Below are 24,946 nucleotides of genomic sequence, written 5' to 3'. Positions count from 1 at the left end.
TTATGGGACGTTTGTAGACGTGACCTTGTAAAGCTTGACCTCGTGAAGCTTGAGATGACATGTGTCACAACTCATTGCAGGGAGTGGGTGGGTTGAGGACTCCTACAGGTCTAGTTGAGGGTTGTGGACTATTAATCAGAATTAAAGAGCCCAGCAGCTGCTTGGTCACTAGGTCCCAAGCTGCCTTCCACTGAGCTGGGATAGGAAGAAGGACATATTGCTTGTAATAAGATTTGAAATACAAGGAAAAGAATCTTCAGATTATCCTAGAAGGAAAGCAAAAAGGAGTACTAACTTTTCTTATTTTTCCTGACTTACTCAGATGACAGACTTAAGATCTTTTTTTTTCAGATTTGGGGGGAGGAGGGTGGAAGTAAGCAATGCTAGAAAAAAATGGTAAAGAAGTAGCTGAGGACTGACCAAGTGGCTGGTCTGTGTGCACTGTGGGTAAACCTACCCAACTATAACAGACAGAGAAATGATCACAGGAGGCCCAAATCCTGTGGAGTTCCCCATTCCCAACCCCTAACTTGGATCACAGCTAATATACTAATCCTACCCAGGGTGGAGAATCCAATACACTAGTTTAAGAGACAAATTTAGCAACTGTAAAAGCAAGAGAAACATTTGAGAAGTGTTACTGACATGACTAAATGCAGAGAGGTTAGAGATAGGCAGAGAGAAGTTGGTGAAACAGCCTCAGCACTCCTGAGCATGGTAGCCAGGTAGCCAGGGAGGAGCCTACAGTCTTTAAATGGAGGAACTCTTACATGATTACCTGGACAGATGTAAAGTGATAATAAGACCTATAAGACCATGTGCTTGAGTTAAAAAAGCAGATTGACTGAAAAACTTGGCTTTCACATCCCTTCTTTGGTGTATTTTCTCAAACAGTAGAGAAAGTCTGGTAGGAGAACTTGCTGTGCTAGAAACCTAGCAGACCTTTGACAATTCAAAATGTCACTGTGACCCTGTAAATGCAGCAGATGAAACACAAAGGGGTATGCTGACCTCAATCTGACTCATAAATCAATTTTAAAGATCCTGGAAACAAACAAAAATCATGCAAGGAACCTGGGCCAGGTAGGAATATTTGTCCTGTATTTACTTGGACCAAATCCCTAGGCCTTAATTGCACTGTAACATGTTCTCAGAATTTCTTATGCACCACCTAAGAAATTTCTTATGAACCATCTCTAAGCCTAAGAGATGGTTCTTAGGCTTAACCAGTCCACATGCTTCATGAACTTCTTCCCTTGATTGGCAGTTCAGACTGATAAGCACTGGTTTTATTTATGGTGGTGTTGCCCATAATCTTGCTCTTCAGACAAGTACTGCTTTGGACAACTTTGTACTTCTGATAAGACAAAAGCTGGCATGACTGATAAATACAGAAATGAAAATATTTTGTAGGGTGCCTATGAAGTGGACCTGCCCTATTAAAGACCCAAAAATGGAGCCAGATATGGTGGCACACATCAGTAATCCCAGCTACTTGGAAGTTGAGGGAGGAGGATTGCAAGTTTGAGGCTGGTCTCAGCAACTTATCAAAATTTTAAAAAGGGCTGGGGATGTAGCTCAGTGGTAGAGTATCCCTGGATTCAGGCCCCACTCCAGAAACAGAAACACTGAAAATGGACAGAATGAACTTTCTGGATTTAAATAGTATCCACTAATTAGGGCCAAGGTCATGGTCTTAGTGTAAAATAAACCCTCCTTTGCCACCATGGTAAAAAAAAAAAAAAATATATATATATATATATGCATTAGCTTCAACAAGGACTGTAGCAGGATCTAAATGTCAGGGAAGCGGGAGAAAGGGAGTTAGCAAGATCTTATTTCACTTCTCCTTAAAGCAGTGGTTCCCAAAGTTGGAGAGCTTTTAAAAAAACAGATTTCTAACACATTTTCATGGTCCTTTTCTTTACTGATTCAGAATATCCAGGGAGCAGAGCCCAAAAATCTGTGTATTTCCCAGTTTCTGCAGGTATTTCCCAGTTTCTGAGGGACTCCAGTTCATGTTAATTCCTGAGACCATTCATCTTCCTTGTTTATCAAATGTTGCTCTCTAGTGGAAGAAGTTATGAACTCGACTTGAAAGTTTGTGCCTTTTTCATTTGTGTTTAAAAATTTCCTTTTACAATTGTCAAGTTGACAGCCAGATAGCTATTTAGTAAGACAGGAGCTACTTTTGAAGAAGGGGACTTGGAAGAAAAAGTTCCCAAATCCAGAAATGGAGATTATATATCAAAGCTTGAGTAAGTCTCCAGGGAATAACATCTTCATAGGCAGAGTTTGTTTTTTAGTGAACTCCCTGCTGCTGCTGTTTCCAAACAGATTTGAATTTACAGGAATAATGGGATAAATAAAACAATGACACAGGAGGCAGTCTGTAGTGCAAGCTAAATTTTTGTCTCCTTTCTGTTCTATTGTGGTTTTCTTTGTTTCAGTTTTCTTTTGTTATGTTTTTTCTGGTACCAGGGATTGAACCCAAGGGCACTTAACCACTGAGCCACATCCCCAGCCCTTTTTAATATTTTATTTAGAAACAGGGTACTTGCTGAATTGCTTAGGGCCTCACTAAGTTGCTGAGGCTGGCTTTGAACTTGTGATCCTCCTACCTCAGCTTCCTGAGTTGCTGGGATTATAGGCATGCACCACCATGCCAGACTCAATTCCAATATTTAAGGGAAGTTTTAAAAGCTACAGTCACTGGAAGTAGTTTGGTTCTTAGGGAAATAGAATTTTGGCTCTTCCTGTTCAAGGATGACTGAATTTGAAAATATTGTAATACTCATTCTCAGAACTTCTCTTTACAGACCCATATCCACTATGGTACACATTTTCTTACATTGCAAAGTGATCATTTATTATCAAGGTGACTATTGACCGTTGCTGTTGACTGGAAATGTGCAAATACCTGCTGTACAGGGTCATCTTGCACAACTCTTCTGTGGTTACATGTCATTAGCCCCCTTTTGCAGATACACTAAAATTGAGAAATGTGAACAGCTTGGTGGATAACACACAACTATAAACAGACACAATCTGGATTAGAAACCAGAGATCCTGGGCTGGGGATATAGCTCATTTGGTACAGTACTTGTCTTGTCTTGCAAGCCAAAGGCCCTGAGTTTCAATCCCCAGCACCACTAAAAAAAAAAAAAAAAAAAAAAAAAAAAAAAAAGCCAGAGACCTATTTGGAGTCTTCTGAGTTAACCCTAGACACTCTAACATGTTCCACCATTAACTGACTGTTATTTTTGCCTCTCTCAACAGCATTATGACAAGGTATGATTTTAGGACTCGTAAATGTACTTAGACAGTAGTCCAGGCTGGCATTTTTGTGGAACATAGTCATCCCCCCATATCTGTGAGGGATTGGTTTCAGGACACCCCTGCCCCTGCAAATACAAAAATTCCAGGATGCTTAAGTTCCTTATATGAAATGGCATAGCATTTGCATATATCCTACCCCCACCCTCCTGTATACTTTTAACAATCTCTAGATCACTAGTAATACATAATAAAATATAAATGCTATGTCAATAGTTGTTATACTGTATTGTTTGGGGATTAATGACAAAAAAAAAAAAAAAAATCTGTCCATGTTCAGTACAACTGCAGATCTTTCCCAAATATTTTCTATCCACACTTGGTTGAATCCATGGGTATGGAACTCATGGATAGGAAGAGCAGACTGTACTAATAATAACCAAAAGTTTGAACATGTGGTGGTAAGGGACATTGCCATCTGCCTGAGAATAGTGAACTTCCCCCTGCTTCCTCTAGGGGCTAATTCAGGCTTATCCTGACAAGTTATTCGTTCACTAGCTTCTGAGCGGTTGTGTTTCACACCCATTTACGCAAAGTCTAAATGTTATGTGGCAAAGTGTTCAAAGTGTCACTAGTTTATATTAATAATCTCAGAGGGGCAACACAACACCAGTATGAAAATGGCCATCCTCTCAAAGTACCTCCAGTTCCTCACTGCCAGTCCCTCCTAAGCCCCTGGGGTCTGGCCTATTTTTTTTTTTTTTTTTTTTTTTTTTTTTTCAGTGCTGAGGATCGAACCCAGGGCCTTGTGCTTGGAAGCACTCTACCCACTGAACTATATCCCCAGCCCTGTCTGGCCTATTTCCATAGAACTCTCTGGAAACTTCCCTCAAGTAACTCATAAACATTCTTCCTCTTATAAATCCTTTTATCCCCAGGCCTTTCTTCAATTCAGGTATGTTAACAATTCTTTCTTCTTGCACTTTTACATCTTAGATATTTTAATTCCTGGCTTTCCTTCTGTCTCCCTGCTCTTTTTCTTCCTTTCAGACTGAGTGGTTTTTGAGTTGTAATAAGTATGTCTTACATGTTCTCTTTCTCCTTTCTTTCCAGAAGAATTCATCCACCATATTTTATAGATAATTTTTAAATTTTTTTTTTTTTAACTTGTTGATGGACCTTTATTTAATTTTATATGTGGTGCTGAGAATTGAACCCAGTGCTTCCCACATGCTAGGCAAACGTTCCACCACTGAGCCACAACTCCAGCCCTATAGATAAATTTTAAAGCAGCATTAGGTGTGGTGGCACACATCTGTAATCCCAGTGGCTCAGGAGGCCGAGGCAAAGGGATCGCAAGTTCAAAGCCAGCCTCAGCAACTTGGTAAGGCCCTGAGCAACTTACAGAGACACTGTATCTAGATAATTTTTTTTTTTTAAGGGCTGGGAACGTGGCTCAGTCTTTAAGCACTCTTCAGTTCAATCCCTGGTATTGGGGGTGGGGGGCAAAAGGAGATTTTTGCCATAATTCAGTCAGCTTCTTCTTGCAGCTGAAGTCATCTTTGCCCCCTACACAGTTGATTACCACTCATTCTTTTGTTCATGCATTCATTCTTTCAACCAATATCTTTGAGGGCTTCTTAGTACCAAGAATTGATGTCATAAGAGAATGTCAGGGAGTCTGCAAGTTGGTAAAGGTGACGGGACACTATGCACAGAAATGACCAAGGTACAAAGGTGACTGTGAAAGTGCAAGAAGGTGGGAATAAACTCAGAGAAACAGAACTATGTGGTCTAGCGACGGGCCTGGTAGAAGGACGAAGGTGGGATGGGTAGAGCACGGAGGGCTTCATTGAGGCAGTAGTGTCTTCTTCATGGAAGAAGGGATACACCTTTTGCCAGATAGGGGAAAGAACATTCTAAAGGGACAAGGAGGATCTGCACAAAGGCCTGGGGGAAGGGAAGCACTGGGGCTTCTTGTAAACTCAAACGACTCACCAGTGGCTTCTCCACAGAGGAGCAGTGGGAGGTGAAGCTGAGAGGGCAGGCAGGATGGGCCAGGGGCAGAGACCCCAAAGTCAGACTGAGTTTTCATTAGTAAGCAGCAGCGTGAGACAGAACTAAAGTGGAATGGGCATTTTTGACACCATTGGGAGGGTTGGGGACATAGCTCAGTTGGTAGAGCACTTGCCTCACTTGCACTAAGGGCCTAGGTTCAATTCCCCAGCACCACACACACACACACAAAAGACCATCAGGAAACAGTTTTAAAAAGTCAGAGACAGGCTGGGTGCAAGGCCGAATGGAAAGCATTTGACTAGAAATGGAGGCCAGCCTTGCAAGAGAGGCAGATATGTTGAATGGTATGAACACCTTCCCCGGCTGGGCCAACCATATCAATTTTGGGAGTTGCTGGTTTCCAAAGATGGCTCTGAACTTTCTTCCCCTCCTATATGCACATACTGTTCTTCTCATCACAAGGTAGCACCTATTTCTCCTCCTCTTGAATCTGGACTGTCTTATGACTGGCTTTGACCAGAAGTGACATTCTAGGACTTCACAGCTCAGGTCTTAAGAGGCTTAGCATTTCCATTTCCTTCCTCTTAGCGTACTTATTATTGAGGTGTTCCCTCTTGGAGCCTAGCTACCTTGATGGGAGGAGTCCAACCACACAGGAAGAGAATGGAGCTGGTCCAGTCAACAGCTCCAGCTGAGCTCCTAGCTACCAGCCACAGGGGCGAGCCATCGTGGATGCTCCAGCCCAGTTAAGCCCCCAGATTTCATTAGCCACCACATGGAGCAGAAAAGAAGTTCTTGGTAGAACATGGGGCCCACCTTTATTTGGTGTATGGGTAGGTTTGTACCCAATCTGTCTCCAACCACAGCGATGAAAAGACTCATTTCCTTTCTGGTGATAAAGCCTGGAGGTATGAGGCCCAAGAGCTGCCTCTGCCTTGTAGAAGAAAGAAATTCAAAAGAAGAAGTTGACAAAGAAAAGCACAGATGCCATCAGAGGGCCCTGGATACTTTTGGGCTTTTGGTTCTAGGCTGAATCCAGACCAGCCTGCCCAGCTCTCCTTTCCTGGTCAACTAAACCCTCCCTTACCTCCCCTAGCTAGTTTGAGCTGAGTGTTCATCACTTAACCAGTAGACCGCAATTAAAATTCTGGTTCAGGATTTTCAAGAGGACTAAAAAGACACTTTATATGACCACACCTCACCTATGATGGATCCTCAGTAAAGGGTCTTACTTTTTTCCTTTCCTCTTCCTGATGCTCACCCATACCTCAGAAGGGAAAGAAAGAGATACAAAGTTCATAGTTGCAGGTGTTCTCCCCTCAGCTGTACTGTGGACTACTTGAAGATGGGACTGTTTTATTTGTATTCCTGATTTCAGGGCTCAGACAGGATCACACCCAGAAAAGGGACTTTAAAAATGTGCAGTGAATGACCAAATGATGAGACGCTGTGTTTGTGTGAGGCAGGAGGGAGCTGGATAGACAGTTACGTTGAGGCAGAGAGGAGGGAAGTAGAGGGGAACCCCACAGGATGGGGTACATCTCTTCCACTCCTGGCCCTTCGAACTTCCATACAACACCTTCCCCCACCCATATGTACCCAGACCAGGTTGCACACGCCGGCCACCATGCTGGTGGGACAGACGCTCCTGACAAGGTCTCCACCTTCTCCCTCTTTCATCCTCTTTTGCTTGTGCTGCTCCTGCAGCCCAGGACTCCTGCTCCACATGTTTTGGGTCCCTCTAAGTTCAATGTTCTTCTTGATTCTCCTCTTCAAGTGTCAGACTTTGGATTTTTCTATATAATTTTTGGTGCAATCTACTATTTCAGGTTAGGAGTCCCTCGTGCCTCTCCTCCTGGTCCCTTGCTTGGTTCCTTGAGTGGTTCATGGGGTAAGGGATTAAGTTACCTTCCCTCAAGGGTGAAGTGTGTGTGAATGTTAGATGTAGTCAAACTTCTCAAATAACGTGGAATAGTTTTGACTTAAATCGCAGGCAGCCTTCAGGAGGGACCGAGAACCTAACCTTAAAATCAAACTGCTGTGAGTTCAAACCCCATTTGGCCATTTATTAATTTTGCAAATGTAAACACATTGCTTAATCCAAGACTTGGTTCTCTGATTGTTCTGAGAATTTTTTTTTTTTTTGTGGTACTGGGGATCGAACTCAGGGCTTTGTGCTTGCAAGGCAAGCTCTCTACCAGCTGAGCTATCTCCCCAGCCCTGTTCTGAGAATTTGAAGTAAACTATGTAAAATGCCTTATACAGTGTAGATATTCTATAATGAAGTTCTCCATGGGGAGATGACTCTGGAGTGTGGCATGTCACATGAAGGACCTTGAACTTGATCAGACTACATCACTTTCCTGCTTAAAACTCATCAGTGCTTTTCTTTGCTCTTAGAAAACCAGGGCCTTTACTGTGACCCTGTGTGAAGAGCCCCGACCATATTCATTTCATGTACCTCCTTTTCTTCATGCTCCAGCCAATCACCTTCTTTCAGTTCCGGAAAGAGCCGAGTTCCTCCCTGCCGTGGGCTTCCCATATCTAAGAGTAAGCAAAATCTATAATCTTCAACTTGTTTAAATTATTGCTCATAAACTGGGTGTGGTGGCACACATCTGTAATCCCAGTAACTGAGGAGGCTGAAGATTACAAATTCTTGGCCAGCCTCAGTAACTTAACGAGACACTGTCTCAAAATAAAAAAGGCCTGGGATGTAGCTCAATGGTAGAAAGTCCCTGGGTTCAATCCCAATACCAAAACAACAACAACAACAAAAAAAATTATTTTAAATTTCTGTTCATCTGGAATGTGTGTGCAGACATTGAACTGTTCATGGAGTGAGGTGGGGACGGGAGAAAAGTACCTTTCTGGTCTTTGTTCTTGACTTTGAAAAGTAGACTGTACCTTTAAAAATAAGCATTGTGTTCCCAATGGCTCAGGAGGCTGAAGCAGGAGTTCAAAGCCAGCCTCAGCAAAAGTGAGACCCTGTCTCTAAATAAAATATAAAATAGGGCTGGGGATGTGGCTCAGTGGTCGAGTGCCCCTGAGTTGACTCTCCAGTACTTGTCCCCCCCACGATAAAATGCGATCTGGTGGATATACAAGGTGTTTTCTTGCACCCATTTCCTTTATTTCCCTCCCTAAGATTCCCTGATTGTCATTTGGACACAGCCATTGTTTGCATGTGACTAACTTCCAGCTCCAGGAAGGGTTCAGAATAGGTCCACCAATTAGCATTTTCTATTCACTCCCACAATGACTGGTTCCTGGGTGAGCCCATGAAGTTAGAAGTATCCAGTGGGCACGCGTATGAGGGAGCAGGGAGCCCAGGAGCTGCCCGGCCTGCTAAGGAAGAAGCCCACAGAGCCCATGGCACAGAGGGCAGAGTGGCAAAGTGGGGCTATGGGCCACGTCTTGCCTAGGGCCTGGCTCTACTGAGTTTTTACGTCGTGTGAGCTGCTAAGTTATTTTATGGCTTAAACCAACTTGAGTTGTGTTTTCTGTTACTTTAAATAAAAAAAAATATGAGTAAGTTGCAAATTACCTTACAAAACTTGTAAGAAAGCTGGGATGGTTATACTGATATCAGACAAACTGACTTTAGTTCAAGGAATATTACCAAAGATGTAAAGACATCTCACAGTGCTAAAAGGATCTATTTATGAACAAAACGTAACAATCCTAAATGTGTAAATGCCTAAAAACAAAGCTTGAAAATACATGAAGAGAAAACTAACACAACTGATAGGCGAGAAAAAACAAACCCACAATTTATATTAGATTTTAATACTCTTCATCAATTTGCTTATAGAACAAGTAGGCAGAAACTAAACTTATAAGACATCATTTTTTCAACCTTGTACCCCTGACCTTTATGGCCATTTTTTTTTTTTTTTGACCAGATAACTCTGTGTCGTGGGGACTACCCTGAGCACTGGGTAGTGTTCAGCGGCATCCTGCTCTCCACCTGCGTTCACTTTCCTAGGGCTGTCATGACAAAGTGTTGCACATTGAAAGCTTGAAACGACAAAAATTTATCCTTTCACAGCTCTGGAGGCCAAAAGTTGGAAATAAAAGCTCTGGTCAGGCCATACTCCCTGCCAAACCTTTAGGGGAGAATTCTCCCTTACCTCTCCCGGTCCTAGGCGTTTCTCAGCTTGTGGCAGCTTTACTCACATCTCCACCTCTGTCCTCAAATGGCTGTCTACTTGTGCGTCTCCACGCCCAGATTTTTCTTTCTTTCTTTTTTTTTTTTTGGTACCAGGGATTGAACCCAGGGATGTGTAAGCACTGAGCCACATCCCCAGCCCTTTTTAAAACTATATTTAGAGACAGGGTCTTGCTGAGTTGCTCAGGGTCTTGCTAAGTTGCTAAGACTGGCTTTGAACTTTTGATCCTCCTGGTTCAGCCTCTCCAGCTGCTGGGATTCCAAGTGTGCACCACCACACTTGGCTAAATTTTCCTCTTCTTATGAGGATGTCAGTCATATTGGACTAGGGGTCATTCTAATGAACCCATCTGTAAAGACCCTGTTTTAAAATAAGGTCACATTGACAGGTGATGGGAAGTTAGGGCTTCAGCCCTTTTTTTGGGAGGACACAGTTCCATCCACAACACTCCCCAATGGGGGTCAGGGGCACCCCTCCCAGTTGTGAAAAGCAGAAGTGTCTCCAGACATTCCCAAATGTCCCACAGGGGGCAAAACTGCTCCACCGAGAAGCAGAGCTACTGAAGATGTGAACAAAGCATCAGCTACCTTCATCTGCTTGACACTCACAAACATTATAGCCAACAACAAAAGAATACACATTCTCTTCAAGTGCAAAATACACCATGTTGCTGGGCAGCAAAATATCTCATATGGCAGCTTTGGTTTGGATATGAGTCCCCCCCCCCCCCACCCCCCCAAAGCTCCTGTTAATGCAGTAATATTCAGAGGTAAAACGATCACACTATGAGAACTGTAATCTAATCTAGCTTGAATGGATCGATTGGATGGTAACTATAGGCCAGTTGGGTGAGGCTGGACAGTGAGTCACGGGGGTGTGCCCCAGAAGGGTGACTCTTCTCTGGGGCCCCTTTTCCTCCTCCCTTTCTCCTTCTGCTTCCTGACCCCCAGGAGCTGAGCAGCCTTCCTCCCCTGGGCCCTTCCTCCGCGATGTGCTGCCTCACTTTGGGCGCAGAGAATGAGTTAGCCATTTATAGATTGAGACCTCTGAAACGGTGAGCCCCAAATAAACTTTTCCTCTTCTAAGCTGTAGTCAGGTATTTTGGTCACAGTGATGCAAAAGTTGACTAAAATAGCAGCCAAGCTCCAAGAGGACTCCCCCGAATCCTTGCCCCTGGTATTCATATCAGAGTTGATCTTTATGACCCCGCCCATTCCGGCCTATAAAGACCCTGGCAGCCAGGGCCATCTGCGATTTTCTGTGGCTCCCTACCCTGATCTGGGGTAGCTGGGGGTCCCAAGAGCCAAATTTCAATAAAGCTTGCTTCAGCCGCTTTCAGTCTGATTTTATTTGGCACTAGCCGTGCTCCCGAGCTTACAACCATCTAGAGGGTGCTTAACACTTGTCAAAATAGCTACTGCTTTGGATCAAAGAGGAGTATTTTAAATTTAAAGATTACGTAGAAAACAATGAAAATAACGCCCCCATTCAACAGACTCACGGGCTGGAACGCTTTATTATAAGACAAAAAAAAAAAAAAAAAAAAAAAAGGCACGGTAATTTTTCCTTATTAAAAGGAAAAACCATTTCCAAGGAAAACGTACCTTTTATTTTTATTTTTTTTTATTTTGAAACAGGGTCTTGCCAAATTTTCTAGGCTGACCTCGAATTTCCGAGCCTCCTGCCTCAGCCCCCGGAGTGGCTGGGATGGCAGACGAGCGCCACCGCACCCGGTACCAGGGAGTTTTGTTCACATTTACATCCCCCACTCCTAGTTCAGCTCTGGAACAGAATGTCTCAAACAACTTAGTCTCCTGTTTGTAAAGGTTTCTTTTGCGTACTGTAAAGGCAACGCTAATTGCAACTGGCGATCGTGACGTGGAAAAAAAATTAGAATTCTAAGATTGTGCAACGCTTAAGCTTTGATTCGCTTAGACGCCGAGCTCTATGGTGTGTGTGACCACTCTATACTCTGGAGGACCCAGCGAACATGGCCAATCATCAGACAGCTTTACATGCACGTGGTCAGAGGTGTGGTTTTTCTATTGGCTAATAGCGGTAGAGCCCGCCCAACCACTTCCTGTACGCTCCTTTAAGTAAAAGCCACACGGACTTCTCAGTCTTTCGGGCTACAGCAAGGTGAGGTGTTCTGTGATTTTGTGGAGTGTGGTGGGCAGGCCTGGGACTTGGGTGGGAGGCTGTCAGCCAGCCGTGATGACATTCCAATCAAAGCACGTGTTAGACTGCTGACGCGGGTGATGCGAACTGTAGTCTGAGCCGGCTGTCGCCCGGCGGCGGGAGAGAAAGGACCGGCGGGTTCACAGCCTCTAACCCACTGCCGTTGCTCTTGCAGATCGGACCCTGTGGAGGACGTCGGATTTTATCCTTCATTTCAGCGCTTCAGTACTACTTAATCTCCAATCCCCTCAATAAAATGGTTTGACCCCAGCGCTGGTGTGTGTGTGAGTGTCTCTCCTCTGCGACGCGCTGCCTTTGAGCCCCTGATGTGCCTGCGCGTGGCGCCGGGGGTCAGGCTGCAGCGCCAGAGCACGTGCTCGCGCATAACTGGGGCCGCCTGCCTCCCGCTGGCGGCCCTTTTAACCGCGAGCTACATGGCCACAGCCAGAATCGGCATCAGGCTGCTGGAAGTGGGCAGTTTAAAGGGAGGATTCAATCCTTACACCCAAAGGCGAAATGTCCTGGGAGATGACAGAGATGACCATAGGATCCTCTGCGTCAGTTGCATACGTGCACGCCCGTATTTTCCTCTTTCCCAAATTGAGCATAGTTGCTGCTCCACTAAATCCCAGGCTTTCAATGTGGGGTGAGATTAGCAAGTTTAGTTGCACAGTGTGGAATGGCAAGAGGAAACTGACAGAGGCCTTGAGCAACTGGATTTGATGGGAACTGGCTTTGGCCTGGACCTGAATTGAGGTTTAGTTTCTGGCGAAGGTGTGGTCGTGACATAAAACCCATGTAGGTAAGCGAAGCGGCTGGATAAGATGGCTGTGCGACAACAGTGGGCCTAAAATTTTGGGTAAGGTAATTGCCCCAGGTAACCTGAACACCTTAGAGGGTGACTGAAAGATGCATTATTTACAACTGTGCACAACAGGTACCTAAAAGACTACACGACCTCTCAGTCACCGTTCTGCTTTTGGGGAGGTCTTGCTTACTGTGAATGCATCAGTGCTGAAGGGCAGAGATACTGGGTTCTCCAAATGTGGACTGAGGAGGAATGGCACCTACCTCAAGGATGTGACAAGGGCTCTTGCTTTGTTATAGGAGGCCATTGTTGGATTGAGCCACACAAGATCCCAACACCATACAATGCCATGTAATTGTGCTGATGCTTTAGGGAAGCAGATCTGGACCAGTTTTTCCGGAAAAATTCCAGTATACCTGAGTTGTCACCAAAAATCCCCTCTGCTTTAACCTTTCAAAAGGTAACCAGCTGTTACGTTTCCTAGTTCCCATCTTTAAAAACCCACTGTTCTGTTTGCTTCAGGAGAGAGCTCAAAATTGTAGAATGGAGGCTGCCTCAATTATAAATAAAAGCCAGTCAGATCTATCTTTTAACTTTGTTTTCTGATTTAAAAGGGATTGGCACAGTGACCATCCAGTAAATGAAAGCTGCTATTGCCAGATGAGGGCCCAAGTGCCCTGCATTCATTGTTTATTCTGTCCTTATCTAAACAGGATTTAGTAGAAATAACTTAGATGCTTATCTAGTATTTGACATGAGATATTTATTTTGTGAAACAATGCAAGCTATTGTAAGTCCCCACATACTATTTTTAAGTGCAATAGGGTACAGTCCTATAATCTCTTTACACAGTAGTGCATCTAGTCCTTTGCCTTCAGTTATTGCACAAAAATATAGACCAGTGAAAAAGACATGCGGACTCTGACAGGCAAATCAGCCTACACAATGAGAAATTAGAACAGTACACTGACTGGAATGGTCAAATAATTTAAGTCAAATGTTTTAATGGTGCAATAATCAAGGGTTCAAATATATTTTTTCAATATATTAATTTCTTTAAAGTCATATTCAGGCAAGGTGCTGTTTAAAAAAATCACTATTAGCTTTGTCCACAGATGTAAGTTATTAAAAGTTACCCAAGGTAATTTTGACATTGGATGCAGCTTTAAACAATAAAAAATTAAGTACTTTTCAAAGCAAATTATACAATTAAAGAGCCCCCAAACTTGTAAACTAAACATTATGACACAAATGCACAAAATTAAGTTGGCAACATTAAAGAAAGGTCACGTCTGTTTTGAGATATGTAGTGTTTAATGTTGAGCAAATGTTTGGTCTTGCCTCTTGAAATTTATAGAGCAGTTCTCTGGCCATGAGGAAGGAAACTGCCCACAAAACTCCCAAACCAGTTGGATTAGCAAAGCATTCAGATTCCTATATGAAGCTTCCTGGAGCACACAGGAAATGCCAGATGGAAAGAGCATGGCTCTGGCCTTCTGGCCCCACCCTATCTACACTAGGGAGAAACAAGTCATTGTGTGCACTCTTTGACATTGTCACATAAGCTCATCTCTCAAGAAAACAATCAGGATTAGAAGCAAGGTGATTGTACCTCATTGGTAAAGGCTTGGGATGGTTTGATCTCTTGGCTTTGCCTAATGTTCACATAAATCCCACTGTCCACCCCAGCCAAAAGTGTGTTAGCGTGTGTGTTCTATGGCTACTTGCTTCCAAAATGCACATGAAGGAAAAAAAAAGTAAGTTGCTATGCCTGTCTCTACCACCAATGAAATGGCTCACAAAATTCCACTCCACACAATACCATGTTGACATTCTCAGTGGAGGGCTGCGATTTTGTACAAAGTGTAGAGTGAAAAAGTGTTCCATTGTGCACCAGCTGCCTGAGGAAAAGCTTTGGAGGAGTCGAGGAGGCAAGGGGAAGCCTTCCAGTTGAACAGCTTTGCTCTGAATGTGCTTGTTTGCTGCCACAAAAACTGGTAGACATTTTTTTTTAAAAGCCACGGTGTGAGTCACTCAACTTCTGGACCCACCATGATGTTTCTTCTCTCCTTTGCCAAATCAAAGCTTTGCAGCAGGCAATCCAGACACCTGTCACTGGATGCAGGGAATGACACCTCACAGTGGAATGGGCACCAGCAGGCAGAGGGCATAAGCAGTCCTTGAAGAGACAATAGCTGTGGCACAAGTAAAGGCCAGGACCACAGCACAGATGGCAGCCAAGAACCCCACACCTCGAGTTAGGTCTCATAATACTGGGAACATCTCATCTTCACCCGTCACAGCTGGTCGGCAGCCTCCACAGATGGATCTTTCAGGAGGCAGGAAGTAGAGCGAGGGTCCATGGCTGAATGCATTATAGGAATATAAACATCATCCATGTTTGGCATGACAAAAACTTTCTGTAGGGAGATATTAAAGAACAGCCATGTGGAATAATGCTTTGTTAAGCTGGCCCCCTCCTTTGTTCTGATGATAATTTTAGACAAATTAAAAATATATGTATATATGAGAAAACTTTACCCACACATTCCCAACAAATTCCTCCACCATACTTTAATTTAGAAAAAGCTGAGGAATTATACCAGTGCATGAACAGAAGAACCCAATGTCAGTTCTGAAGCAGAAGCATCAGATAAAATAACACATTCAACAACATTAATTTAGGAGAACTAGATTAACTGCTGACAATATTTACAAATTATGTTCAGAACACACACTCCAAGTGAATTTACTTTTTATTCTAAATATCAGCAACAAAACATGAGCTTAGCTTTTTTTTACACACAAAGCTATGTATAAAAGAAATCCTACTACAGTTACTGCTCAAATAATCAGTGATTGATGGTAATAGTTCTTTGCTTGTTTATAAAATAATTTTATACATGAATTTTGTCAGTGCACTTGCTCCTCAATAATACTCCTACAAAAGCACACACACAAAAAAACAAGTGAAGTGCTATTAGGGAATAAAAGCTCTCCTTCCATTTTCCCGACTTGTCTCAAATACATCAGCCATCCCATCTCTGTCCTCTCTGCCCTTCTTTTGCTCCTTGAAGTCCAATACCCTAAAAGGAATGACCCACCTAAATTCTCATGTAGGATCTAGGGATACAAAAGAAAGGAAAAAACTTGATGGCCTGAGATTCGTTCCCCAAACTAGGTTCAAAGTACTTTCCCACTTGGTGATAATAGTAAGCCTTTTCAGAAATGGCTTACCAGTTATATTTAATCTCTAGCTTTTATATAATAACATGGTTTTTGAAAAAACAGTAACTTAAAATATCCCATCATGAAAAGAATGTAGGTCTGCAGAAGGTGAAATTCATCAAAAAATAAACAAATTGTTTGCTAATTCACAAAAACTTGAAAGACAACTGTGCTTCAAATATCTGGTTAAGGTATGGTTCAGTCGTACAGCACTTGCTTAGGATGCATGAGACCCTGGGTTTGATCTGCAACACCACAAAATCAAAATAAAATACAAATATCTGATCAAAATGTGGTGAGAATGGTTCATTCCAAGGCCTCACTCACATTGCATTACATCTGACGGCAGAATGCAGAAAGCAGGCATGGAGAATGAACTCTGGCTGGGCAAACTCCAAGGCTGTAGAAGATAATTGGAGGGGGGCCTGATTCCTCTTGGGCTCTCAGGGTACTTGGTCCCTGATACATGGAAGGGTTTCCACAAATGTTTGTTGAACTGAAAAAACTGAGCAAGCAGGGAGCTTGCTTCAGGGAACTTCCCAGAATGCAGCCAGGTGTTGTCAGCTGGTCAGTTCCAGACTTTACACGGGAAAGACAAAGTCCAGAGAGTCCCAGCAGGCTTACTGGTACAAGGCATCATCATGTGGCTCTCTGACCCACATCTGGGTGTCCTCTGAAGACTACTTAGTAATGTTCTGTGGATATGTCTCAGGGCTTTTGAAATTGCACTTTTGAAATGGTTATCAGTTACTTTTAAATAATAAAATGATTTTTTTGAAAAACAGTAACTTAAAATATACCATCATGAGTAAAGTAGGTCTTTTTCAAAAGGTGAAATTCATCACAAGTAAACAACTTGTTTGCTAGTCCACAAATACCTGAAGAACTACTGTGCTTCTAAGTATTATTGAGAATTGAGTATTACTGAGGATTGAGTGCACTGCCAAAATTCACACATAAAATTATCTTATAAACAAAGCACCACATTTATGCCCATGTTTGATCATATGTGTTCTCTCCTGAGATGAAGGTCCATTTTTTTTTTTTTTTTTCCCCTTTTCTTCTTTTCTCTTTTTGGTACTAGGGATTGAGCCCGGGGGGCTCTTAACCACTGAGCCTATCTCCAGTCCTTTTTTTCTTGAGACAGGGTCTTGCTAAATTGCTTAGGGCCTTGCTAAGTTGCTGAGGCTGGCCTTACACTTGCAATCCTCCTGCCTCAGCCTCCGGAGCTGCTGGGATTACAGGCATGTGTCACCATGCCCAGCAGGTCCATGGTTTTCACAGAATTCCCAAAAAGAGGATCTGTGATCCATATGAAATGAGTTCAGGACCTCTGTTCTACCCAGAGCTTTCATACTTGGAGGGAAACACAGATAACACTATGTGTTTACCTGAAACTCTTGCTCTAGTTTCTTCTCTATCCAGTCTGTCACGTGAACTAAAGTCACTTCTCTCTCTCCAAGTTTTGGCCGAGCTTTCAGCTCCACATATGGCGGCTTCCGGAAACCATACCTTTTTGAAGAAAACAAACAATAGCCACATTTAGAAGCAAAGAAAAGAAGCAGATGAGCACTGATGGCAAGCACTCCTCATTCACATGGGGCATTTTTAGGAATTAAAATGCTCTCTTATTCGGAGAATCCCCTCTAAAGCCAATTCAGCACAGCAAGAGTGGATTGTGAATTCCCTGTGTTCTCTCTGGACAGGGTTGGGGCTCTGATGGGTTTAGACCAGTTCTGACACAATGGGAAAGCCAGGAAGCACAGTATGTCCATGATCTGGGAATTCATTTGTGGTTTTTGTTTTCCCCCAAATGGAAATTTGATGAATTTTGATAAAATTATGTATAGTACAAAAGCCAAAACACAAAGGTATAAACTGGAACTTGAAAGACATAGCCTTTCTTTTAATGTCATCCCCAAGAAAGGACCATTGAAAGAAGTGGGGTCAATTTCTTCACATCATCCTAAGCATGTGTAGACAGAGAACATTCTATAACCTCCTTCTTCTCCCCATACTCCACACTGTGCGCTTTAAGGCCTCCTGGGAAGCAGACTGGCACTCAGAACAGTTAGCAAAGTAGACAAGACACAGGGTGCTATCATTCTACCTAAAGACGTGAATCTGTCATGAGCCAATGTTTTAGAAATACAATGTCAAATTGCAATAAACATTTCTAAGTGCCCTCCGTATCTTCACTTATCTCTGCGGTTCCACAGCACAGGGTTTGGCACTGGAGCACTATCCTAGGGGTCTTTAATTTTGTCTCCTACTGAGGAGTGGCATTTGCTAAACCTAAAAAGCGGGTACTAAGGAGAAAAAAAATTTTATCAACAAGTATTTTAAGAAGACAGTACGGTAAGGTATGACAGGTCATTTCCAAATGATAAGATTATGGGCTTTTTTTTTTTTTGTCTTTTTATCATACTCATTTTCCAATCCATATGATTTTTAGAAAATAAAATCTAAAAAGTGTTATGTTGTCCTGGGAAACACTAGTATCATCATTCCTCCTCTGATAATTTCTACAGAGCCTCCTGGACACAAGCGGATATGCACAGCATGTTGGTTTCCTTCCGTGATGGATCACAGAGTTATACAGTTTTACAATGAGTATAGTTTATGATACAATGAACTCCCTTATGCAGTTGCTGTATATACTATACCTATTTTATAGAATTTGGGTTGCTAATTTTAAACTTAGGTTCATAGAGAGATGCTGGACTCATGAATAATTTATTTAAATGATTCTCAACCCTGAGTTAATCACTGCAGCTCCCCCACCCCAGCTGTTTGGGTATGGGCCAGGCATATCTGTATTTTTTGCAAGTTACCATGTAATTCTCACTTGCAGCTTGAGAAGAGAACCAACTCCTTCCACAAGCACCAAGTGCACATGCTCTAGCCTCCTCAACGTCAAGATCTAACTGAGGGGTCTCCTTAACTGCCCAGACTTTACTTGGATGCATAATCCCCATCTGCCAAGTGGGGATAATGGGCACCTACCTCAGCAGGATGCTGTGAGAATTAACCAGGTGGTACAGTTACAACTGACCAGGCAGAGAATCAGGGCTGGCTACAAATGGCAGCTGTTATTACTGGTGGAAGAGTCAGGTTAGGGTGAGAGAGTTCTGAGAACTGGAATAGCTCATCCCATAAACTTCATGCATTCACCTTAATTTTTCCCGACATGTGAAGATGGATCCTTAAATGTGAATTAATCAATGAGAAGAAAGTACAATCAAATTTACAACTAATATTGAGGTTCCATGAAAATGGCGTGGAAATGCTCCCGTCCATGGTACTTGCCCTAATCCCAGAGTTAAGCAGACTGGGTGGGATGTTTACAGTCATGCATCAAAGGGAATCGCTTGCTGTCCTTGAGGGCCCTCTACGCACCATATTCGGTCGGTTGGGGGTGGTGGAATGTTGACCGCCAGGGTTCCTCGACATTCTTGTACTTCAACAGTTAGCAGCAAGGGGGTATTGGAGACTTCTTCAATCTTCTTTTTAATGAACTCTGTCTCTGTTGCTTTTTGGAAATATTTTGACTTGGTAATTTTATCGACAAATCTCATAATCTTACTTGTTCGATGACCTCCAACGTACCTTCAGACAAGGGAAAAAAAGGGTCTTAGTGTAAACTTTGCTCTTTTACAAACAAAAAACCCTGTGGCTCTGTGTTCGCCTTCATAGCAGCTTCACAACCATGGCACTCCTGACATTTTTGACTAGGTAATTCTGGTTGGAGGGGGCCTGTCCTTTGTACTGTAGGATTTTTAGTAGCCTCTCTGGCCTTACCTGTTTTCAAAGGCAACAGCATACTCACATTTTTGATTTGTAGACAATCAAAAATGTCTACAGATATTGGCAAATGACCCCAAATCTCCCTCAGATGAGAATTAGGAGCCCCTGACTTGACAACAGAGAGCTGGACAAAGTCCTCATATGGAAAAGCCACCCCCTCTTATGCCACTTAAATACTGAATACAAGTTCACATCCTCTTAGTTAAATCCTGCCATCTCCAAACAGCAAATGGCTGCACCAACAGGATACAAAACAGTGACTCACTGCCTGCCTTTAGGTGGTATCATATCAACTTTAAGTGGCAAGTACTTGTCAAAGGGCTTGGAACTTCTTAAAAAATGCTACATCAAGTCGACAAGCTAGGAGATCAAGAAAATAAGCTTCTGTGTCAGGCCATATCTACCTAAGATGCCCTGAGACGAGAGGATATTTGCTTTTCAAAATCCTCCATACTCCAGAGCATCAGGAATACTATGTATATAGGGAAAACTATTTTTCTTTCTTTCTTTCCTTTCTTTTCTGCAGTGTTGGACATCAAATCTAGGGCCTGTGCAGCTGGCCAAGCACTCTATCACTGAATTACACCCCCAGTCCCAAACAATCATTCTTAAGAAGGTCAAGCAGTTAAGATTTAAAACAATGCACACAAACTTTTTTAGCAACAACTTCTCAAAGGTCCACGTTCTCTCCTCATCTTCTATAGGATTTTAAAAGTAAATAGGTAGAGATTTTCTTCTTCTTCTTCTTTTCTTTCAGTACTGGGGATTGAACCCAAGGCCTCATGCATGCAAGTCAAGCACTGTACCAGTGAGCTACATCCCCAGCCCTTTTTAAAATTTTATTTTGAGACAGGGTCTCTTTAAATTGTCCAGGTGGGCCTTGAACTTGCCATCCTGTTGCCTCAGCCTCCCAAGTAGCTTGGGATTACAGATGTGCACCACCATGCCCAGCTAAATTGATATTTTCACACAAGTTTCTAATCACCTGGCTTCTCAGTAATCTTAAGTTTCTTCAGCTCCCTTTAAATAATTCAAAGATCCTTATGGAGAGGCTGTTTAAGCACTCTGATGTTTCCACTGTCCAAGTAACAGGCAAAGACAGTCCCTAAATGAAGTTCATAATCCAGATGATCATTCACATTTAAAAAATTCACCCAGGAAATCATCTGAATGGTTCAACTTTGTAGGACTTGGAAGCTCCAGCACAGCAAGTGGGTACAGCTGCAGGAGAGGGAGGCTCTTCTCTCCACTGGGCACCAGGGGGAGGTGGCGTGCAGTGCAAGCCCCTCTGAAGATCAGGGCAGGCTCTGTGCGGCGAGCATGCAGTTCAACATCTCTATTTATTCCCTCAGCCAGCTGGAGAGAGCCATGGCATCAGGACCCTTAAGAAAGCAAAGCTATACAAGTCTTTTCTTGTTGTGTCTTGGAATTTAAACAAGCCACTGATGCTGGTTATTAATGCAAAAAAACCCTCACTGTGGAGGAAAAGATTATGGAGGAAAGAAGGGGAAAAAAGGCTCACTCTCAACATGCCACCCTGACCCCTGGAATCTCCAGAAGTCCTTATCCACTCACCCCTCGGCCCCTGGGAGGAGCTGTTTGTCTCCCCCACTGGGATCCGGTGCATCATCTTCATCAGAGGAGCCAGCACTGGAGGATTCCTCATCGCTGTCGGCTAGACAGTAAGCCCTGGGCCTGCAACTGAACAGGGGGAAAGTCAGCACTGCTGTGGCCCACTGCCTGAGTTCTGCTTTTAGAGCATATGTATGCATGTCTGCGCATGTGTGGACGGACGGACACACACACACACACACACACACAGGCTCAACCACAAGGGGGTCAAGATGGCACCTCTACTACACACTGTCATTGTCTCCAACCCACCAAGAAAGGGCCCAATCCAAAGGTGCTAGGATTGGTTTGTGACTCAGGAGACTCCAGCACCAAGTCCCCCAACAGAACTGTAGAGGACTTGGGCCCAGAAAAGTTTGCTTTTGAGCATGCGTCAGGACAGGAGGTGGATCGTGATGTGGTCCATGTAAAATGCAGTGATTTTGTCAGTAGTGAAGCGGGAGGCAAGTGGGTGGATGAAGGAAAGTATGGATGGTTGCAGGGGTGAGGTGACAGCTAATGCTGGTGACATGACCACCTCTCAATGATGATGAGGACATGCAGGCAAGTCCCTTGCCTCTGGCTGAGTCAATAACTGTGGTGCTTCCTGATTTCCTTACCTCCCAAATTAGTTTTGATCCAAGACTCCTTCCTAGTGAAACTGCATATCTATCTCACCCCACACCTGCCCCATCTCTTGCGACAGAAAAAGTCTCAAGGGACTTGAGGAAGCAAGCGACATGAGAACCCAAGGACTTTCATGGAGAAGTACAAGTTTAAAGATCTTTCTTTTTACTAAAGTAACAAAGCCTCACCAGAGAGCAACAACCCTCATTAATTTCTCGGGTTGGAACTCCGTTTCTGGAGGCGTGGGCCTGCTAGATCACCAGCAGAGGCGAGGGACCTAGGGTCCCTGCTGAGGGCTACTGGGAAGCCTCCTAGCTGATCTTCAGCCCCACCAAGGCAACTCCCTTCCTGACTGTGGCTTTGCCTCCAATGGTACTGGCAGGGACTTGTCTCTAAGCCTCAGGGACTAAATCAGGATAAAATGGATGAGGGAGAGAGTAGTTTCTGAACAGAATTAAACAACCTAATGGTCACTAAGCTGAGGTTGGGCCTTAAATTGTTGACAAGGGCTACAGCCCTGTGGTTCTCCTCTGACACTGTCCTTGGGCCACCAGAAGTCCACTGGGGCAATTATCTCCTGACCAAAGGGGACCGTGGGCAGAGTACATGCTGTTGTGGCCATGAAGACCCAGTAGCACCCCAGCACCAAGCACGGGAGGGTAGGACTGAGTCTCCACATCTGAAATAGGAGCCTGGCTGTAAGAGGATCCCAAGAATGTCCTCCCTGGAAGGACATGAGGATCTTGCCCAACCCCAGTTCTGAAACGTTAGAACCAGCGCGACAGTCAGCAGACTGGGCTTCCACAGGAAAGGGGAGTTCCCTGCAGAATCGAGGTCCCTCATCCCATCCCCCAGCAGCACCTGATCACCTCTTTCTCCTTCCTCCTATCACAAGCCTGGCTGGTTCAGGAAATGTTTCTGTGCATTTTTTGTTCACAGAGTCATTTCAGACCATTCTGTGGGGTTAGCATCCCTCCTGGTATCAAATGTATAACATAAAATATGATTCGAAAGAAAGTCTGACCTGCATCTTGAGATGAGGACAGTCAGAGATGCACATTGCCAAACAGCACACAGCCACCCTACCTCTCCAGCAGAAGACAGTTCTCAGGCCTTGCTCTGCCTGGCATGCAAGCTGTCTCAACAGCACAGGGTCTGCTCCCCATCCAACAGCACAAAGGGCTGCCTGCAGGACCTAAGATCACAGGGGGCTCTGCTGAGCCACTCCCTTATGTCCCCATCAGTATGTGTCATTTGGCAGCTCCAGACCCTGAGCAGAAGATGCCAAAGACTAAGCACTGCAGTGAGCTCTCAGATTCCCTAATTAATCCTCTGCAGCACAAGGATCAGGACAAATTTTGTGGTCTGGAAGTGAATAAGTTAGATAATGCTATATCAGTTAAAGCAGATCAGATGACATGAAATCTGATTTTGACCAAGTGGTACCTCTAAGGTCTGCACTGGGAGCTGTATTATGCAACACCAATACTTCCAATTACGTGTGTGGCTCAATGTTTGACTGATATTTGTTTATAACTGAACATGCATTTTATGATCTTGACCTCAGGATGCCAAGCAAGAACTTCAGAGAAAGACACACTGCACATCCTCGTGGAAGATGTGCTGGAAGGTGAGTAAGAATTCCATATGAGTGTGCTACCCTCCCAGAGAGCCACCTAAACTGGCTTGTTCCAGTCATGCGGCCTCTGCTGCACATCTTTTTGGAATGTGTTTGCAGAAAAAAAAAAAGTGATTTTTTTTTTTTTTTAAATCACTGATGCTCTGTCTTGAACAAAATGTTTTCTTGGTCTCATAATCACCATCACTTCTGACAATGTCTAGTTATGTCTCAACTACAAAGCAGGATGACTTGCTGTCCCTCAGGATGGTTAAAAGAATGTCAGATTCCTGAGGCAATTCTAAAAAGAAGCTTAAGAAACTCTAAGCAAAGAGTGCATAATTAGATTCTGCAACCCTATGAGGAGATCACACTCATAAAAATGTATTTTCTTTAACTTAAGGGAAATCAGTCCTACACATCTGCTGCAGATACATGTGTGTACATACTCATCAACAAGACCAAGTTACAGTAGAAACTGAGTTCTTGGCTCCTAGAAGGTCAGGGGCCTGGGAGTGGAGGGATGGTACAATAGACTAGTGACCCAACATGGAGGCCAGAGGGGGTTGCCATGTGAGAACTTGCACACTGGCCCAGGCTGTAGTAGTGGGGCAGGAACAGGCCAAAACCTCATAGAAGAGTCCACTCTGATGCCACCTGACATGCAGAATGCTTTCCTCTGACTCTTTCGGGTCCTCTTCAAGTCCTTTCCTAAGGTTTAGTCTGCTCAGCTCACTATCTCAATTCCTTTTTTTATTTGTTTTTTTTTGTAGTGCTGGGGAGCAAACCCAGGGTCTTGGTGTGCTAGGCAAATGCTCTAACTCTGAACTATACTCCCAGCTCTTGAATTCCATTTTCAATACTTACTGATGTTAACTACAATATGTGACAAAAAGGCTATGTGGGAAAGAAGAACCTAGAAGAAAAATGTCTATGAATACACAGTAGGCATACATTTCAAAGGGAAGGGACTCACTAGAAAAAAACAACACAGATTTCAATTTCTCCATCTTGCCCTCAGGTACCACAGGTAAGAGACTTCCTGCCAGGAAGGGGGCTTCTTCTAGGTGGAATAGCATCTCCTCAGAATCTCCCCAAAGTATAATCATTTGCACATTTGAATGGGAACTGAAAAAAGCAGTAAGATAAAGCTTCAGCCCTGCCAGAGCCAGACACCTGGGAACAAACCCTTGTGTGGAGTGAGGCCCTGAACAGGTGATCACAGACTGAAGGGAGGTCAGGGGGAAAGGGCCACTCCTGGCCCATCCCATAGTCTGCTCTTTGGAGGTTTAGTATTAAGGAGGGTGTCAGTGGCAAAGATCACATGCCTATGTATGCTACTGTGTATGCTGACTTCTGTCTCTCCTCTGCCACTTAGCCGCAACGTGATTCCATCTGCTCACGACTGAGGAAGTGAAGAAGTAGATTCTAGAATCACTTCTGGGATTAGTTTCTTAACCACAGATGGGCTTTTAGAAGCTTCCCATGCTCCCAGAAACTGTGAGTCAAATGATGCCCATGGAGGTATCTTCTGAAAGAAGATTCCAGAGTGCTCAGGATCCCCAAGGGGTTTATGCAAAAAAGGATTAAGGGTCCATTTTT

The 24,946-nt window shown here is 43.7% G+C and overlaps 1 protein-coding gene and 1 long non-coding RNA gene across 3 annotated transcripts in view; one reads left to right on the top strand and one right to left on the bottom strand.

Annotated features, from left to right (window-relative positions):
* The first annotated feature begins 11,191 nt into the window (after positions 1–11,191).
* On the top strand, positions 11,192–14,434 carry LOC306656450. Its single transcript, XR_013762515.1, has 2 exons — positions 11,192–11,606; positions 11,821–14,434. It is a non-coding gene; the product is annotated as an uncharacterized lncRNA (long non-coding RNA).
* The window catches only part of TEX2 (testis expressed 2), a 105,833-nt gene continuing 94,319 nt past the window's right edge, over positions 13,433–24,946 (bottom strand). The window contains exons 9-12 of one of the 2 annotated variants that reach the window (XM_079131565.1): positions 21,064–21,189; positions 19,081–19,290; positions 17,073–17,193; positions 13,433–14,873 (exon numbers count right to left, since the gene is read on the bottom strand). In XM_079131565.1, coding sequence (XP_078987691.1) covers positions 14,751–14,873; positions 17,073–17,193; positions 19,081–19,290; positions 21,064–21,189 — 580 coding nt within the window. In that variant the 3' untranslated portion in view covers positions 13,433–14,750. The remainder of the gene's footprint in view (positions 14,874–17,072; positions 17,194–19,080; positions 19,291–21,063; positions 21,190–24,946) is intronic. The other variant, XM_079131566.1, reaches the window with a different exon arrangement.

This window comes from Sciurus vulgaris (assembly GCF_902686455.1).
Source record: "Sciurus vulgaris genome assembly, chromosome: 3".
In the NCBI taxonomy this organism is placed as follows: Eukaryota; Metazoa; Chordata; class Mammalia; order Rodentia; family Sciuridae; genus Sciurus; species Sciurus vulgaris.
The sequence above is the reverse complement of the archived record's forward strand: the minus strand, read 5'-3'. Positions and strand labels throughout refer to the sequence as shown.